The sequence below is a fragment of the Hippopotamus amphibius genome, chromosome 7 (genome assembly GCF_030028045.1).
Source record: "Hippopotamus amphibius kiboko isolate mHipAmp2 chromosome 7, mHipAmp2.hap2, whole genome shotgun sequence".
NCBI classification, from domain to species: domain Eukaryota; kingdom Metazoa; phylum Chordata; class Mammalia; order Artiodactyla; family Hippopotamidae; genus Hippopotamus; species Hippopotamus amphibius.
Window position 1 is genome coordinate 96,438,507 of NC_080192.1, and position 16,782 is coordinate 96,455,288.

The 16,782-nt window shown below is 39.9% G+C and overlaps 1 protein-coding gene across 8 annotated transcripts in view; it reads right to left on the reverse strand.

Annotated features, from left to right (window-relative positions):
* The window catches only part of EHBP1 (EH domain binding protein 1), a 432,654-nt gene that overhangs the window by 323,330 nt on the left and 92,542 nt on the right, over positions 1 to 16,782 (reverse strand). For 5 of the 8 annotated variants that reach the window (XM_057743643.1, XM_057743641.1, XM_057743642.1 and 2 more), the window contains exons 1-2: positions 4,159 to 4,449; positions 2,915 to 3,319 (exon numbers count right to left, since the gene is read on the reverse strand). In XM_057743643.1, coding sequence (XP_057599626.1) covers positions 2,915 to 3,018 — 104 coding nt within the window. In that variant the 5' untranslated portion in view covers positions 3,019 to 3,319; positions 4,159 to 4,449. Of the gene's footprint in view, positions 1 to 2,914; positions 3,320 to 3,453; positions 4,080 to 4,158; positions 4,450 to 4,478; positions 4,496 to 16,782 lie in introns of those variants that run through there. The other 3 variants (XM_057743640.1, XM_057743638.1, XM_057743639.1) reach the window with 3 other exon arrangements.

Consider the following 16,782-nt stretch of genomic DNA (forward strand, 5'->3'; position numbering starts at 1 on the left):
TTATAGGATATAAGTATGGAAATTGGGCCTAATCTGTATTTATCACAAGGACCCTATGCAAAGTAAGGCACAAGGAATACTAACTAAAAATCATTACAACAGGGCTTCCTTGGTGGCGCAGCGGTTGGGAATCCGCCTGCCAATGCAGGCAACATGGGTTCGAGCCCTGGGTGAGGAAGATCTCACATGCCACAGAACAACTAAGCCCAGGCACCACAACTACTGAGCCTGTGCTCTAGAGCCCGTGAGCCACAACTGTTGAGCTCATGTGCCACAACTACTGAAGCCCATGCGCCTAGAGCCCGTGCTCCACAACAAGAGAAGCCACCTCGATGAGAAGCCAGTGCACCAGAAGGAAGAGTAGCCCCCACTCGCCACGACTACAGAAAGCCCATGTGCAGCAACGAAGACCCAATGCAGCCAAAAATAAATATATAATAAAATAAATCTTTAAAAAAATAAAGCTGTATTTAAGGATCCACTTATAAATAAAATTCCAGGACATCAAACAAATATCTTATTCTTTGGGCACTGTCACCTTGTTAGCTTTAAACTATATTTTTAAATGAGGGGGGGAAATGCAAAATAAGCTTCTTGTGTTAATGCCAGACCTTATCATAAAGATCTAATTTAATAGGTGTACCATAATGTTCAACCCTAAAAATAATTAAGCCATCTATCCACCTATAATCAAGTTAAATTTTCATTCTTGCTTTCACCTTGAGACACATTAACAATAACTTACATACTTCTCAAGGAAAAATAAAATCCAGGGATGATACAAACTGTGGGGAAGAAACTTATGTTGTGAATAATCACCTGACTTGTTTTATTTCCATTAAGAAAAGAGATTCAAATTTAACCATCTTAAAGTTGATGCCCCCAGCATACTGCCAAGTTAAGAAATACTTGTAATCAGGATTTTCCTCATGTATTCCCTGGTTTAGTTAATAGTACACCCCTTCCTCCAAGCCAGAAACTGTTTCCCTCTATAATCTCCATTTCCTCTGCCACTGCCTTAGTCTAAGCCTTTCTCTCACCTTATCTATTGCAATAGCTACCCTACCATCGCTGCCTCCAGTTACCTTTTCCACTATGACCCTTACTCCACACTGTCATCCAAGTGATTTTCCAAAATGTAAACCTAATGTCTCTTCTGCTCAAAACCTGTTACTATCTCTCCATCACCCACAGAATAAAGTCTAAGCCGTGTACAACAGCACTTTACTTTTTATTACTTGAATCCTGCCTGCCTCTAAAACATCATAGCCCACTGCACTCCTTCCATTCTGCACTTTAAGCCCCATCATTATCCAACTACACTGCTTGAACTTCCAGCATACCACATGCCTCCATGCTTTTGCACAGGCTATTGCTTCAGTCTAGAATATCCTTCATTTCTTCCCCTTTAGCTTCCTGGTCAATTACTATGAATCTTTCAAAACTCAGCTCAGCTCCCAGAAAGCCATTCCACACTCTACCCTACCCTTTAAGAGCTGATTAGTCCCTTCTCTGCCAACTTTGTAAGTACTAATAGCATTTTACTCTGTATTTACTATGTGCATGACATTGTTCCAAGTATTTTACATGTATTAATTCATTTAATCTTCACAATAACTCTTCCTATGAAGTGGTACCATTATTACCTTTGTCGATATGAAAACTATCTCAGAGGAGTAAATAACCTGTCCCCAAGGATATCCAACTGTTAAGGGATAGAGACAGATTAAGATCCCTACATCATACATACTTATATTATTGCATCTATCACAGAGAATTTATTTACATGACTGTCATTACCCTAGACTGTGAACTCCTTGAGGGTGGGGATTATGTCATAGTCAACTCTAAAGCCACAGAGCCTAGTATAAAGTAGGTAATCAGTACATGCATTTCTTGAGTTGCGCATAAAATAACATTCCTACCAAGTTAAAGAGAAAAGCATTTGGAAACTAGTTTCCAAATAAATATTTAAATATGCTTTGAGTTCTAGAGTTGAGGAAGCTATTTTTGCATCTAATAAAAAGGATGTTAAAAAGAGAGATTAAGACAGACATGAGATTACAGTCCATGTGGACAATGAAATGGATTTATTTTTGCAGTAATACTGCTTAATCATTGCAATAAATCAAAACCCAAAATACCATTTGCTTAAGATTAACTTTTTTCCTCTAAGTAAGAATGCTTCTTGTTTATCATTCAGGGCAGTGAAAAGAAAGCCCTAAATTTACTTTGCTCAAGTGGAAAGAAGCAAATCATAGACCAACACTACTAATTGCTTCCTTAAGTCTGGCCAAGAAATGTATGCCATTAGGCAATTAAAATAAAACACAGTTGCCTGACTAAGCATATAACAAAAGAATTTCTAAGGTTGTGTGGACTGGCACTCTATTATTCAAATAATGAAAAATTCTTTATTGTAAGCAAAAAAAAAAAGAAATTAAGAAAGAAAAAAAGAAAGATCAAGAACAAATTAAAACAGATTTTAATCACCACCCCACAAGAATAGATTGCTGTATTAAAACGCTATTGAAACACAGACATATATGTTACATCAAAATATATGCATATGTTTACAATATTTCAATAGCCATTCTTTGTCTCCTTAAAATTATAAAAATCAAAGTTATTCTAAGACTAATGATGAAAGACCTCAAGACCAAATCTACTGTACTTAGTGTGCTCTCGTAGTTACAGTCTTCTGAGCCATACTGAAGTGCAGTAATTAAAACCCACAGGGATGGTACCAGCAGCAACAGTGCACACCACAGTACTTAGAGTAATCTACACCCCACCCAGCTTCTACACACTTGTGCACTACAGAAAGGTAAATCTGCTGTCAGAAGCAGCAGAGTTTAGGCCACAGTGAGTTTAGGCCACAGCACAGCAAACTCTACACCCAGGCACTTCTTACCATTTCTTGGTACATTCAACCATCAGCTCCTGGTAGGAGGCCACAAACTGGAACTTGGATGCGTGTTTCCCCACACGCTGTAGTCTCTTCCAAACTGAAGCCATGATGATCAGTCAAAACAGTGGAACAGTTCTGGGTTTAGCAACACAACAGCTTTAACAAAGCAGAGGGTCCAAAGCAAAGGAGCTCTGCATGTATGTTTGTACTTTAAAAAACTCAACTACAACTTGAAATGATGTTTGGGGTCCATAAGTCTTCTCCCTGTTTCATAGGGTAAATCCCATCTTAGATGAATGGCCCAGTCAAGAACAGTATGACACACATGACAGGATGAGTGAGAGGAGGTTCCCTCATGGAGACACCACCATTCCACCTCAGGGCCTATATGATGTGTATTCTGGAGGACTGAAAAGCAAAACAAAGAGAAAAAATATGAGGAGAGACGCATAAGAAGTGACTAACCACCCATGTTAGATAACACTGCAACAGACAACCCCAGTTCTCCGCATGTTTTTCAAACAATGAAACAAAACACCAACCTCAAAAGCCAGTAACATCAAGGATGCAAGACACCAAGGAAGAAATTACAATTCACACCGAAGACGTGGAGCAACACATCAGGTAATCAGCATCAGCAACAATCGAGAGGCGAAAGTCGGGGCCCTGCCTCCCTCTCCCAGCACCACAGAAGGGCGAGCAGAGCGGGAAAGTCTAGGGATGCTGTTTAACGTCCACCGCCAGTCAGAGGAAGAAGTGGAGTATTTTAAAATAAACTTTGTTTTTCAGCCGATAATTAATAGCTTTGAGTCCTGGAATATGTGCGTGGAACAAATTAAAGAGCCGGGAAGAATGCTGCTGTTGAGTCGGAGGGGGAAATGGATGGGGAAAGAGGAGAGGAGGGAAATCTCAAGGCAGAGAGAGGGCAGTGTCCCGGCTCCAGGCCACTTGGGCTCTCCTTCACCTTCGCTGCCAACCCGAGGGAAATGGAAACTCCTGCCTGGGAGTGAAGCAATGACCAGCGGGGCAAGTGCAGGGTGCGGGGTGCGGTGCCTCCCTCCCCCATCCTCAGGGAACAGTCCGCCGGAGCCGCCTCTCCTCCCGCACAGAGCCCAGACCCCTGCCCCCAGCTGAGGCAGGCGGTGGCTCGCCCGCGGTCCCTGTCACACAGGCGATGCCAGAAGACCCCAGCCCGGTCCCCGAGCCCCCGGCCCCGCCGCACGTCCACTCCCGCCCCCTCCTCACACCTCTAATCCCGCTGTCGGGCTGAGTCTGGCCCGGTTCCCTCCTCAGCGCCGCTCCTCCGTCGCCGCCGCAGCAGCAGCCGCCGCCGCCGCCACCGAGTCCTCCATCCCCTCCGGAGCCACATGGAACAGCCGAGCCAGCCGCGGCGCTCCCGGGAGCCGGGGTCTGCAGCCCCTCAGGCGGACGGCGCGCCTCACGCCCGCCCCCTCCCGGACGCAGTCGCCCCGCGACCGTCCCCCACCCTACAAAACCCTGCCAGAGCCGCCACTCAGCGCCCAGCACCCCCTCCCCCGCCTTTCTCCTCCGCCACCATCATCATTACCTCCCCCGCCGCACCTCTCACACTAACCCTACCCACAGCTGCTCAACCTCGGTCCGCCCCGCCGCCATTGGCCGGACCGCGCGCTTGCCCCGCCCACGTCGGCGGCCAGGCCTCTGAGGGGCGGGGGCGCCTCATTGGCCGACTAGGGTGCCCATCACAGGGCTCCACCCCCTCCCCTGCCGGTTGTGGAGGTGTTTTTCCCCAGCCAGAACGCGGCATAGAATCTACCCTTCTTTAAAAAAAAAAAAAAAAAAATTGGAACCCTCTAAGGCAATACCGCCCATTCCTCTGATTGGCTTCGAGAGGGAAGCGATAGGTGGGAGGAGGAAGAAGTGTTTATAGTGATCTGGAAGGTGGTTGCTGAAGGTGGATGTCGGTCAAAGGGGTGCCGGCTGCTGGGCGGGGTTTCTGGCTGGAGTCTGGGAGCAGAGTCCGGGACTGGCCTCGCTGCAGCTGTGGGCTGTGCGGCTGCTGTGGTTTTCTCTCCTTTTCTCCTCTATCCCCACCCTAGGGGCTGGGTGCGCCCTCTCCGCCACTAGCTGCTAGGGTGTTTGCGCACACAGCCTTGGTTTCACCTCCTGGGTTTTTCCTCTGACAAACTGTAAAGTAATGACATGGCCAGTCCCCGCCTAACCGTTCAGTCAACTGGTCCTCAATGAATCAGATTCAATAGGCTGAGCTAGACACAAAACGTCCATGGTGCAATTTCTTCTTGTTCTGATTCTTAAACATGTCTATGAGTATTAGTTTCTCCTCTTCGCCGTCGATCTTTTTCCTCTGGTAGGAACTGTAGATGAATTTGGGAGTGGTTGGTATATAAGAAGGGTAGTTACAGGCAAAGGAGAGGGTGAAATAACCTAAGGAGAGTGTGAGGGCACGGGCACTTAACCTTGTTAAAAGAGCCAAGGACCCTTTTGAGAACGATGATGAGACGTATAGATACTTTCCCAAGGAGAAATATGTCCTATCATAAGAGACAAAAATTTGCTTTCAACTTTAGGTGGTTCACAGACCTCTGGTGTAGAGAAAGAAGACAGAGAATGAAATTTGGGGGCAATCTCAACATTTGAGGAACATGCATAGTTAAGTGGGAAAGAGACTGAGGAGGGAATGGTCACAGAAATAGGAGCACCCTACAAGCAGTGGGCAAATTGAAATAAGAGAGGGAAGCTAAGGTATGAAAAGAAAACAAGCAAGGTGAGTCCTGGAAACAATTAACGCTCATCCTAATCTTACTAAGGATAGAGAGCAGAGTGCATGGGCAAAACAGCTTGAAAGGTGTTAGGGTCTAGGGAAGGATTCTTTGAAGGATAGGAAGGAGGGCAGTGATGGATGAGAGTTGAGCACATCTGTGGACACAGGGAGGCAAGAGAAAGGAGAGAGAGATTGAAGAATCAGGACTGAAGAATCAGGGAGACATAGAAGGCTTGAATCCAGTATCTAATTCTATTTCCATTTGCAATGAAGAAAGTAATCTAATAATACCACAAGAACACAATGTACATTTTACAGAAAAGGGCATAGATATCACTTATTTTGCTATAGTCTTAATTTTAAAATATTTAAGGTAACCATAATAAGTATATTGATTCTTACTTTGTGTACATCTTAAGAGTTCTCTGGTGTCCTTCCGGAGTGGTTTACTAAGTCACTATAACCTACAGCTATTATGATCTCATATAGTGATATATTCTGCATCATTAACAGACTTTAAGTGTATGGGGTTTTTTTAATGGCTAATTTATAGAAATGGTCATAAACTATTTTAATCTATGTTGCCCTTCAGGAACAACACACATGATAATCAGGAGGGTTTTGCCTCCTACTTATTATTATTGTTCTTCAGAAGTTCTCAGACTTTCTCATGTGGTTATCCTGGTTTCTTTTAATACCCTTTCCCTTCCTAAAAAGAAGAAGAAGGAGAAGTAGGAGTGGTAGGACCCAGGGAATCTTTCTCAAGTTGTGGAAAATTTCAAGAGACCAACAAAGAGTTTCTTATAAGACAGCTCTTCTTTTTAGGGGAAGTATTTCTCTTGGATGTAAACCCTTCTTTTTCATCCTAGCTGCAAAGGTAGCTAAGAAGAGACCAAGTTTAGAAATGAAGGAATTAAAAGCAGGCCTTGACATTATTGCTAAGCTCAAGTTCATAGGCTCCTGGAGGCCCCACAGAGCAGCTACTTCTTCCCTCATAACTTTTTTCTTTAAATAACCTGTCTGCTAACTAAATTTATTGAAGAATCTTAAATATAGAATATTTTAAGATCTTTTTATCCACTTAGCTGATACTGAATAGCGAGTATTGATCACATTAAATGCTATTAATGGTACATAAAAGTACAGTCCCTGTTCTTAAAGAGATTTCAGAAACAGATGTTCAGCATACATGCAAGGAAGTAACACAAATTACTTCACTTCTCTGAGTCCCAGCTTCTTATTCTGTCAAACAAAATGCTTACCTATCTGAGATATTGAGAAGTTGGAAGATATGTATGTAAAGTGCCTGACACAAAGTAAACAGTCAATAAATGGTAATTAATAATGTACACCATTGTGTCTGGTAGCAAATAGAGTCAAAAAAATAATAAGTAGGAAAGTGGGAAAGAGACCTTTAAGAATAACTTGGGCAATACTTAGTTGCCAGCAAACATCACTACCTCAAGGAATAACAAATCTCAAAAGTAACTGCTTTTAACATTATTCGTCTCCCATTAACTAAGTGATTACCAAGAGTGGAACACCAATAACTTACGTAGACTCAGAATTTTATAATAATTGCAAAGAATTCACTTATCCCCAATCCCCATGACCACCTTGCATGCCATATATCATCTGAGATCCTTTGGCCTTCTAGCAGTTACCTTTTTCTTAAGATTCCCATTTCCCCTACCTACCAGTAAATACATGCTACTGACCCTCCCCCTTCCAAGGGGGAATTGCCTACTGTGCTTCTGCCCCTTTCTAACTCCCTGTTTACTCAGGTCTTGATTTATCATCTCCTTCCATCCCAGGCTTAGTCTGCATGTAATAGACCTGTGGATGCAAGTTACTTTAATCGTCCTATCCATTTGACCCAGGTGTTGACTACAAAATTTTATAGTTGTTTTACTTAACAGAAGATTCAACATTTAAAATAATTTCTATTTTGCCTTTAAATATCATCAAGCTTACAGTGAAGATAGAATACAAAAAAAAAAAAAAAGGAAAATGCCACCCCAAAACTTCAGATCTTCTCTGTCATGACAGTTTTAAAATGATTGAAATTTTCAGTGAAGCAGATTTGCCAGTCACTGTTTCAGAAAACCCCCAAGTGGAGAGTCTAGTCTATGAAGTGCAGCCATAAGCTTGAATTATTATCATTCCTGGTGATGAAATTCTTATCCTTGGGTTTTACAGTTTTTGCAGTAAAAATTGTCAGAGGTATTATTGAAGGATTTAACTGCTAATACAACTTATCTGTGCCTTAGTCATAGTAATAAGATTTACTTGCAACAATAGCATTGCAGTTTTTTGTGTTGTGTTTTCCAGTTACCATAGCAGCTATACAATACACAACAAAATTACTGCAATTTTTAACTGCTAATGAAATTATTTCTTTTAAACCCATAGCAAACAAACTTATTTTGACAATCCTATAGCAATTTTCATATCCTTAAAAATACTCACTGTGGCAGGCTAATACTTTTGAAATATTAACTGAGATTTTTGTAGTAGTTGTTTTTCTAGGTATTTCTTTTTATCCTATGGCCTCGCTCCTCCTATACCCCACCCAAAAGACACCCTCAGCATCATATCCCCTCTCAAGTAGGCTGGTTTTTGCTCACTGTTTCAGGAAAGCAGTATAACAGAATGCAGAGAAACAGGGAATTTTCCCTTGTTTTTGAGTTTCAGAACCCTAGCCCTTTAGGGAGTAATGAAACGGATCCAGTTAGAGACCTGTATTGTTCAATACAATAACCTCTAGCCATATGTGACTACTGAACGCTTGAAATGTGCCTAGTTCAAATTTAAATGTGTTGTCAGTATAAAATATACACAAATTTCAAAGAGTATATAAAAATGAAGGGAATATATTTTATTTAAAAGTTTCATATTGATTGCCTGTTGAAATAATATTTTAAATGTATTAGATCATAAAAGGCATTAAAAATTAATTTTACCCATTACTTTATTCTTTTAATGTGGCTACTGGAAAAATTTTAATTATACATGTGGCTTGCCTTATTTTCCTGTTGGACAGCACTGGTATAGATAATAGTAAAACTTCCTTTCACAGAGATAAGAAATGGATTTCCTGGACTAGAAAAGGAAGAAGTTGGATGGAAAGTAATGAGAGGCCAGATGCTGGTGGGTCCCAGGGGACAGGACTCACTGCCTTATTCTCACTCTATTCTGGCAGAAGCCTTAGAGAAAGGCAACTGAAATGGCAGGATCTATCTATGGGATCTGAAAGCTGTGAGAGATATAATTTCCATTCATTTTTCTTTGTTATAGCCCCTGGGAGGTGGCAAGACCCTAAAGATAAGAAAAAGCTAGGCCGTGTATCTAGTCCAGCCGAGACCAATTCGATAGAACTTACTGTGATGAATGAAATATTCTATACGTGGCTGTCCAATACAGTGGCCTCTAGCCACTAGGGCTATTAAGCACTTGAAATGTGGCTAGCATAACTGAGGAACTGGGGTTTTAATATTATTTACTTTTAATTAATTTAAATTTAAATAGCTGCATTATGATAGCTACCATAATGGACAGTGAAACCTTACATAATACCATGCAGGTTCTGGAAGCCTAACATGATGATCCCCAGACATCCAAAAGGGTGCAGAGGCAGAGGAAGCCAGCAGACATAAAAGGACCTTGCTAACAGACCAAGATCGGCCCAGCAGCAGTCTGTGGGGCCAGCTGCAAGTGAGGAAGAATACAGACTGGAAGTCTTAGGAGAGCCAGTATGGTAGAGGAGGAGCAAAGATCAAATGTTCCATCCTCTTCCTCTGACATGCTATCCTATGGAAGTCTCCCCAATTTAGATGCTATCCCTGCCAAACTGACTATGATTAAGCATCTGCCACCCCTTGTGAAATCAGAGGTTGAAACAGAAATTGGGTTGAGTTATGGAAAAATGAAATTGTTTCTTGCAAACCTGAATTTTTTTAGATTGAGATCTGTACCTGAAAATAATAATTCAATACTTATAAACCTATGCTTATTCTCTTAAAAGGGAGCCCTTTTTTTCCTCTACCATTATAGGACCCAAGTTCTTTGGTTGACATGAAACCTTAGAAGAGCTGCACCAGAAAACCATCTTTCAACTAAAAACAGTATCCTTTTGTGAAATTATTTCTGTTCCAGTTACCCATGAATGAATCTTTGCAGTTAGTCATAATGAACCTTTGCACATTGAACCTGAGATAGCACTAACTCCAGGACCTCGATTATGTTCTAAACACCCAATTTGTCCAGCCCCACAACGTCTGGGAAAGGCCAAACTAGACCTGGTTAGTGGAGACAGAGGAGCATTCTTGGCTGCCTTGAAATTCAAATAGAGACAGAAACAAGTCTACAGATACCATCCACTGGTAATTCAGTAGTCCTGACTCCTGCTGTTTACATGGAGCAACATATGAGTGATTAGAAGGCTCAGAAATCTTCTTCAAGAATATATTATAAGTGATGATGATATTCAAAATGTGGACACTCAAAATGTTAGCAACAACACAGCACAGACATCAATCAGCTAGAGTGGATGACAGCCATGAACCATTGTCCCAGCTATCCTATTGTTGACCAGCTAAACATCAGCTCTGGTTCTAGAGTACCTTTGCTGGTCTGTACCATCCTCTCGGTCTGACCCTTCAGATTACTCAAGATAGTTTCATGATGGTAAAGTCCCAGCCCAGAAATGTTGTATATGCCAAGGTAAATGCAGTTATCAGAGATATTTACACTTTGCCAGTAAGTTGACCATTACTGGGATTATGGCAGAAAAGGTTTGAGTTGGAATTAGGAGCCCTTTCTGAGAAAGTCCTTGCTAAATTTAATAAATTTACCTCCGATAAAATCAGAAGGGGTTTTTTTTTTTTTTTTTCCAATTTTTTTTTTAATTTTTTTTTGGGGGTACACCAGGTTCAATCATCTGTTTTTATACACATATCCCCGTATTCCCTCCCTTCCTTGACTCCCCCCCTCGAGTCCCCCCCACCCTCCCCACCCCAGTCCTCCAAGGCATCTTCCATCCTCGAGTTGGACTCCCCCCCGCCATACAACTTCCCACTGACTATTTTACAGTTGGTAGTATATATATGTCTGTGCTACTCTCTCGCTTCTTCTCAGTTTCCCCTTCACCCCCCGCACCCTCCCATACCCCGAGTTCTCCAGTCCATTCTCTGCATCTGCATCCTTGTTCTTGTCACTGAGTTCATCAGTACCATTTTTAGATTCCGTATATGTGAGTTAGCATACAATATTTGTCCTTCTCTTTCTGACTTACTTCACTCTGTATGACAGATTGTAGTTCTATCCACCTCATTACATATAGCTCCATCTCATCCCTTTTTATAGCTGAGTAATATTCCATTGTATATATATGCCACATCTTCTGTATCCATTCATTTGTTGATGGGCATTTAGGTTGCTTCCATGTCCTGGCTATTGTAAATAGTGCTGCAATAAACATTATGGTACAAGTTTCTTTTGGGATTATGGTTTTCTTTGGGTATATGCCCAGGAGTGGGATGACTGGATCATATGGTAGTTCTATTTGTAGTTTTTTAAGGAACCTCCAAATTGTTTTCCATAGTGGCTGTACCAACTTACAGTCCCACCAACAGTGCAGGAGAGTTCCCTTTTCTTCACACCCTCTCCAACATTTGTTGTTTCCAGACTTTGTGATGATGGCCATTCTGATTGGTGTGAGGTGATACCTCATTGTGGCTTTGACGTGCATTTCTCTGATGATGAGTGATGTTGAGCATCTTTTCATGTGTTTGTTGGCCATCTGTATGTCTTCTTTGGAGAAATGTCTATTTAGGTCTTCTGCCCATTTGTGGATTGGGTTATTTGCTTTTTTGGTATTCAGCTGCATGAGCTGCTTGTATATTTTGGAGGTTAATCCTTTGTCCATTGTTTCATAGGCAATTATTTTTTCCCATTCTGAGGGTTGCCTTTTAGTCTTGTTTGTGGTTTCTTTTGCTGTGCAAAAGTTTTTAAGTTTCATGAAGTCCCATTCGTTTATTCTTGATTTTATTTCCCTGATTCTAGGAGGTGGGTCAAAAAGGATCTTGCTTTGATGGATGTCATAGAGTGTTCTGCCTATGTTTTCCTCTAGGAGTTTTATAGTGTCTGGTCTTCCATGTAGGTCTTTAATCCATTCTGAGTTTATTTTTGTGTATGGTGTTAGGAAGTGTTCTAATTTCATTCTTTTACATGTAGCTGTCCAATGTTCCCAGCACCACTTATTGAAGAGGCTGTCTTTTTTCCATTGTCTACTCATGCCTCCTTTGTCAAAGATAAGGTGCCCATATGTGTTTGGGCTTACTTCTGAGTTCTCTATTCTATTCCATTGATCTTCCTTTCTCTTTTTGTGCCAGTACCATACTGTCTTGGTCACTATGGCCTTGTAGTATAGTTTGAAGTCAGGAAGCCTGATTCCACCAACTCCGTTTTTCCTTCTCCAGATTGCTTTGGCTATTCGGGGTCTTTTGTGTTTCCATACAAATCGTAAGATTTCTTGCTCTAGTTCTGTTAAAAATGCCATTGGTAATTTGATTGAGATTGCATTGAATCTGTAAATTGCTTTGGGTAGTACAGTCATTTTCACGATGTTGATTCTTCCAATCCAGGAACACGGTATGTCCCTCCATCTGTTTGTGTCGTCTTTGATTTCTTTCATCAATGTCTTAAAGTTTTCTGCATACAGATCTTTTGCCTCCTTAGGCAGGTTTATTCCTAGGTATTTTATTCTTTTGGTTGCAATGGTGAATGGGAGAGTTTCCTTAATTTCTCTTTCTGCTCTTCCATTGTTAGTGTATAGGAATGCAAGAGATTTCTGTGCATTAACTTTGTATCCTGCTACTTTACTAAACTCATCAATTAGTGCTAGCAGTTTTCTGGTAGAGTCTTTAGGGTTTTCTATATATAAGATCATGTCATCTGCAAAGAGTGACAATTTGACTTCTTCTTTTCCAATTTGGATTCCTTTTATTTCTTTTTCTTCTCTGATTGCTGTGGCTAAAACTTCCAAAACTATGTTGAATAATAGTGGTGAGAGTGGACACCCTTGTCTTGTTCCTGTTCTTAGAGGGAATTCTTCCAGTTTTTCCCCATTGAGAACGATGTTGGCTTTTGATTTTTCATATATGGCTTTTATTATGCTGAGGTAATTTCCTTCTATGCCCATTTTCTGGAGAGCTTTTATCATAAATGGATGTTGAACTTTGTCAAAAGCTTTTTCTGCATCTATTGAAATGATCATATGGTTTTTACCCTTCAAGTTGTTGATATGATGTATCACGTTGATTGATTTGCGTATATTGAAGAATCCTTGCATCCCAGGGAATAACCCCAATTGATCATGGTGTATGATTTTTTTAATGTGCTGTTGGATTCTGTTAGCTAGTATTTTGTTGAGGATTTTTGCATCTATATTCATCAGTGATATTGGTCTGTAGTTTTCTTTTTTTGTGACATCTTTGCCTGGTTTTGGAATCAGGGTGATGGTGGCCTCGTAGAATGAGTTTGGGAGTGCTCCGCCTTCTGCAATATTTTGGAAGAGTTTGAGAAGGATAGGTGTTAACTCTTCTCGAAATGTTTGATAGAATTCGCCCGTGAACCCATCAGAAGGGGTTTTTGACCAAGGTTTATTGGTCATTTCCCATTAAATGTTGAGTGTTTGATGAATTATAAAGAGTAGACTGAGCTTCTTTTTTTCTGTGTTTTCAATAATTGGAATAAATTCCAAGTAACCAGATATAGCGTGCAGCCAGTGTTTTCCTCTGAATAATTCCTGAATGACTATATTTAGTATGAACAAGATAATATAATTAACATCTTCTGAAATACTAAGGCTAGACAGGAAAGGCAAAGAAAAACCAGTAGGAATTCACAATCTTGGAGGGCACTGAATATCCACCATGTGGTGTTGAATCAAAGCATTTCTATCTCAAACAGTGCAAAAAGCAGCAAGCTGAAATCAGGCAGAACCCTACTTACCAGGGCACTGGACATGGGCCAAGGAAAAGTAGCCCTGTTGCAGAAGCATGTCCCAGATGAGTAGAGTTGGAAAATAAACCCAACTTTTAGAGGGAAGGATTAATTCATGCATAGTTTGGGCAATCTGCTGGGCAGGACAAAATGAAGAAAAATTCCAGGGCAAGGGCAGTAACATGGGAGCCAGAGAGAACTGCAATATCATTCCAGATCTCTCTTTTTACAGTAAATCAACCAGTTAGTGACTGGGCTTACAGAGAGTAGAACATAGCCTGCTAAGTAAAGTGGACGTCATGAGAGCTGCTGGTTATTTCTCCATATTTTGTTGCAACTTTTGGGTGCTATTTTTAAATAACCTCAATAATGAATCATTGATATCGTTCTCCAAGAAATAAAGTCAACTGTTGAGCAAGAGTTAAGTTTTTGTGCTATAGTTCAGTCTTCTGAAGAAATTCTGATATCCTTAACATTTACCATGATATTTTATCCCTAAAATAAATTTAGTTCTACTTTAGATATTGAATATAGTGCTAAGCTACACTTTTTAAGAAATAATTGTCTGGCATTATCAGTGTCACATTTCTTATTTCAAAAACTAATGTAAGCACCTTTCCCCTGATAACCAGTATGCTTCAATATAGAAAAGGAGTGTTGCACATGTGTCTTTCTTTATACAACACATGCTGAAAAGATGTAAACTTAGAGGTCATAACTTGATCATCTTTAAAATATTCACTCTTTCCTTGAACAACCCAAGCAAAAGCAGGAGGTCTGTTGTTGGCTACTCATCTCTTTTATTCTTGTAATCACACACTTCCTAGCTACTCACAAAGCTACCTTGTGCATGCCTCTTCCCCAGCTTACATCACAATTACAAAATAATAATTACTAAAATCCTGCAGCTAGTTCTCAGTGATAAATAGAGTAACTTGTTGAGTACTTCTTCATACATGTTATGCTGGTAAGTGAAACCACTACACCGCATGCATGATATTAACTGCTCTTCAACATTGTACACTATGGATATTTGCAATGCCCAGGAGTGATATTTAGTCAAACAATTTTGCCAATAGTTCATTCTGCTTTCTCTTATTAAAATCTAAATAATTTTCAGCTGATTTTGCAACAGTATAACCTGTACCTAGTTTTGCTACAGGAGTACAACTTTGAATTATAGTTTTGGGATTTTGATTTTCTTTGATGATATTTTTAGTTAAAAATCCATTCATTTATTAACAACTAATTTATTAACTATAATAGTATAAGTAATATTTATTAGCTAATTTTTAAATAAGTGAATGACTACTAAGCTCAAAGCATTGTACTAAGTATTGGGAATACAGCACATCAAAAGAGACAAAATCTCTGCCCTCATGGAGCTTACATTCCTCATTGGTTAGAAACCATTATTTAGTGTTTGCTTTAGAAAATCTCAGCTGATGAGAGGTGACTGTGTTGTTTAACAATGACACAAAAGCTAATTAAGAAAAGTATAAAATACAGTGCACTGGGGACTAATATTAAGAGAGTGCTCCCTTAATAAAATTAAAATTTCAGATATTTACTGTTGTACTTCCAGTTTACACCTTTATTTATTTGTGGCTGCTTGTGCAAAGTCACAAATAGACTTTGTCACAGCTCATACAGATTTACAACCTGTCCTTGCACTGTACAATTATAAAAATCCTGATTACAATCTTTTTTATTTGAATTGTAGTATATATATTACTATTTTATCATTATTTTTATGTTTCATTGCACTACTTCAGAAATATTGATTCACTTTTAAAAATTATGGGTATAAGGCAACACTTGTAACTGTAAAAATGCAAAATTAACACAAGACAAAATTCAAATTACATTGTCTGAGAGAGGTTATCTGAAATCTGTTAAATGTTAGCCAAAACTATCTGATCGATGCAGTCCTTGGAGCTCACATGCAACTTTTAAGAATGAAATGGTTATTAAGAATATGATAGGATTTTAAGAAACACACCCATCCTATTTGATTTCCCTTTGACTCCCTTTATTAAAAAAATAACAATAATAAAAGCTTATTTTCACTTCCCTTTATTCAGAAATATTTTAGCCCTCTTCCTAGATATTCTCAGAGGTAAAATAATTAAATGTTGGTTTTTATCTTGTATGTGTTCTATAATTTTTAAAAATGTAAAAATATATAAGAGAATAAAGACTCAAAGAGAATGCACAAATATATATTAGGGTGTAAAGATTATGTGATATTTTCTTTTTTAAATTCTCCTTTAATGTTTTTAGATTGAATTTTACAATAAAAATAATTATTAAGGGCTTCCTAGGTGGCGCAGTGGTTAAGAATCTGCCTGCCAATACAGGGAACACGGGTTCGATCCCTGCTCCAGGAAGATCCCACATGCCACGGAGCAACTAAGCCCGTGTGCTACAACTGTTGAGCCTGCGCTTTAGAGCCCCATGAGCCACAACTATTGAGCCCATGTGCTGCAACTACTGAAGCCCATGCACCTAGAGCCCGTGCTCCACAACAAGAGAAGCTACAGCAATGAGAAGCCCGCGCACCACAACGAAGAGTAGCCCCCACTCACCGCATTTAAAAGAAAAGCCCACGCACAGCAAAAAAAAGACCCAACACAGTGAATTAAATAAATAAATAAATAAATTTTAAAAAAATTATTAAAATTGACTAACTATAGTCTTAGATTGAAAATATTGTATAAATCATTATGTTCTCGTTCTCTCCTTTCTAAAAGCTGCTATCTATAGTTTCTGCTTACAAATCATATCTTTGATAAAAATAAAAACTCTCCCCAAAATAAATCCATTCCCAGTATGTCTAATGTGTTCTCTTCCTTGATCTATTTTGCCCACGTACACACTTCAGCCTGGGAGTGAATGAAGACTCTTCTTTCACAAAACATTCTATTCCTGTGAATGTCTTCTGTATTTTATATCATGAAAAAGGGATAGTTTTTGTTGGCACTTTTTATGGGCTTGAATTGCTTCATTCAGACTTAGAACCATGAATTTCACGGTCCTGCTGGGTATTTTCCCCATGACCCTCTAAATTGGGGCTCACGTTTGACTCCCTTCTTGTTGTCACATT